This window comes from Panicum virgatum, chromosome 4N (assembly GCF_016808335.1).
Source record: "Panicum virgatum strain AP13 chromosome 4N, P.virgatum_v5, whole genome shotgun sequence".
NCBI classification, from domain to species: domain Eukaryota; kingdom Viridiplantae; phylum Streptophyta; class Magnoliopsida; order Poales; family Poaceae; genus Panicum; species Panicum virgatum.
The window spans coordinates 8,646,021-8,648,546 of NC_053148.1; the positions used below are offsets into that span (position 1 = coordinate 8,646,021).

The window sequence follows — 2,526 nt, forward strand, 5'->3', positions numbered from 1 at the left end:
TGGGAAAAACGGTTTCCAGTAGTGTACCATTACGTGTACCTCTTGGACGCATTCATAATTTTTTTTTGACCAAATTACCCATGTCTTCTTCCTCCCTCCCCTCCTCTCTATTTCGCAAAAAGATGATGATCATGAAATTAAGGGAGATAATATGGACGTTTTCCTTTTGTGCAAAAATAATTTGCCAACAATGTTATGGGCCCGTTGGGGTTCTAAGCCTGCCTACAAACTTTGATCAAGCGCGTGCAAATTGTTCAGCCAGCCTAACGGCCCGGCGACGCCGGTGGACATGGCAGTGGACTACTACAAGTACGACTACGAGTTCGCGGAGCCGCCGCGCGTGACCAGCCTGCAGAACACCGTCCCTCTCCCGACGTTCAAAGACTTTGGAGACGACGTCTACTTCGTTGCCGACCAACGGGGCTACGAGCTAGTCCGTCGTCTACTACCTCGCCGGCCAGTACCTCAAGACCAACAAGTCCGGCAAAATCGTTGATCCCCGGTTAAAGCTCAACAAGGTGCCTACTGCCAGCTAGCCGGCGTTGCATACTTAATTTGCATTTTTTTCCATCTTGCAACAGTTAAATGACAGTAACGCGAGATCTCAATCGTGTGTGAGCATGTCGTGAGTTTGGAATTGTACATGTACTGTGTAGGTGGTTCGAGAGATCTCCTACTCCCCGAGTGGAGTCACCGTGAAGACGGAGGACAACTGGGTATACCGAGCAGACTATGTGATGGTTTCTGCAAGCTTGGGGGTCCTGCAGAGTGATCTCATTCAGTTCAAGCCTCAGCTGCCTGTCAGTCCCCTTCATGCATATATAGATTGAACTACTATGATATTATTAATTAGCCTGTCGTCCAACTTCGCCATCATCACACAACTATTATCTCAAATTTCCCTTGCTACATTGAATCAGTCATGGAAGATTGTGGTAATCTACCAATTCGACATGGCCGTGTACACCAAGATATTCGTCAAGTTCCCCAAGAAGTTCTGGCCTGAAGGGAAAGGGAGGGAGTTCCTCCTCTACGCCAGCAGCAGGAGAGGTTACTACGCAGTGTGGCAGGTAGTAGCAGCCCGTCATTTAGTTAGCAGCGATAAGCGAAATTATGAATGTCATCCGACTGAACATCGTCTTGCAGTGCGTGTCCTTTTAATTTGTTTTCAACAACTCATCATTTTAGGAGTTTGAGAAGCAGTACCCTGATGCCAACGTCCTCCTAGTCACCGTGACCGACGAGGAGTCTAGGCGCATTGAGCAGCAGTCGGACAACCAGACCAAGGGAGAGATCGTGGAGGTGTTGAGGAAGATGTTCCCTGGCGAGGACGTCCCGGACGCGACCGACATCCTTATCCCGAGATGGTGGTCCGACAGGTTCTATAGGGGCACCTTCTCCAACTGGCCAATTGGTGTGAATCGTTATGAATATGACCAGCTCAGGGTACGTACTAAGAATCCGATCGACCCTTTTTTGTGATTTTATATGTTCTTCCTCTCTCCTAAATTATTAGTTTTTTTATTTTTTTCTAGATTCATAGACTTTGCTATGCAGCTATGTGTGTGTCTATATATAAGTCAAATCGACTAATAATTTACGACGGATAGAATATATATTACTAGTTTGCTCTTGCGACTGTGTGGAATCATTGACACATGCATTTGAACTTGTGTTACTTTTTTTTTTGGCACTCTATATAGGCGCCAGTTGGGAGAGTTTACTTCACTGGTGAGCACACAAGCGAGCACTACAATGGCTATGTCCATGGCGCTTATATTGCAGGTATGTCTCCGCACGAGAGGTCTTTATTATATTTGCCTATTCTTGAGCTTGCCGGAAGGGTTTCGGGTGATAAGCTTTGAACCTACAATGTCAACTTTCGTCGTCGTGTGTTAATTGTCAGGCATTGACTCTGCAGAAATTCTTATCAACTGCGCCCAGAAGAAGATGTGCAAGTACCATGTCCCGGGCAAGTATGACGACTGAGTTCGTCCCACTACTATAAAAATGTTGATTCGTCCCGGTTGGGAAACCCCTGTTGTCCCGGTTTCCCAACCGGGAATGCCAGTCCGGGGGTGCCCTTTTGTCCCGGGTCTAGCAACCGGAACAAAAGAGGACCTTTTGTCCCGGTTGGTAACATCAACCGGGACAAAAGGTGCTGCCAGCCACGCTGGCGCACCCTTTTGTCCCGGTTGGTGTTACCAACCGGGACAAAAGGTCCCCTTTTTTCATGTTTTCATTTTCTCAATTCTTTTTCTATTTCAATTATACTTTTGCATTTCAATTAAACTTATGTATTGAAATTCAGTGTGTATGATCTCCACTAATATATACATATATATATAGTTACTTATATAATATTTGTCCTAGATAGTTTTCATATATAAATTAATTCACTTATATATATATGTATACACATATCTATACATGTGAATTCCTTTACATATGAAAATGTCTAGGACCAATATTATATAAATATATATATACACATATATATTATTGGAGTTCTTATATATATAATAC

General features: G+C 44.3%; 1 protein-coding gene and 1 long non-coding RNA gene across 2 annotated transcripts; both read left to right on the forward strand.

Annotated features, from left to right (window-relative positions):
- Positions 1-235: 235 nt before the first annotated feature.
- Positions 236-1,482, forward strand: LOC120669079 (polyamine oxidase 1-like; the record flags this gene model as incomplete). The annotated part of the gene is given in 5 exon segments (XM_039948899.1): positions 236-430; positions 432-518; positions 657-800; positions 921-1,070; positions 1,189-1,482. Coding segments are annotated over 5 exon segments (870 nt in total), but the record flags the coding sequence as incomplete, so codon positions are not given.
- Positions 1,483-1,697: 215 nt separating this feature from the next.
- LOC120671425 lies at positions 1,698-1,997 on the forward strand. The gene is made up of 2 exons (XR_005673646.1): positions 1,698-1,785; positions 1,907-1,997. It is a non-coding gene; the product is annotated as an uncharacterized LOC120671425 (long non-coding RNA).
- Positions 1,998-2,526: the final 529 nt, after the last annotated feature.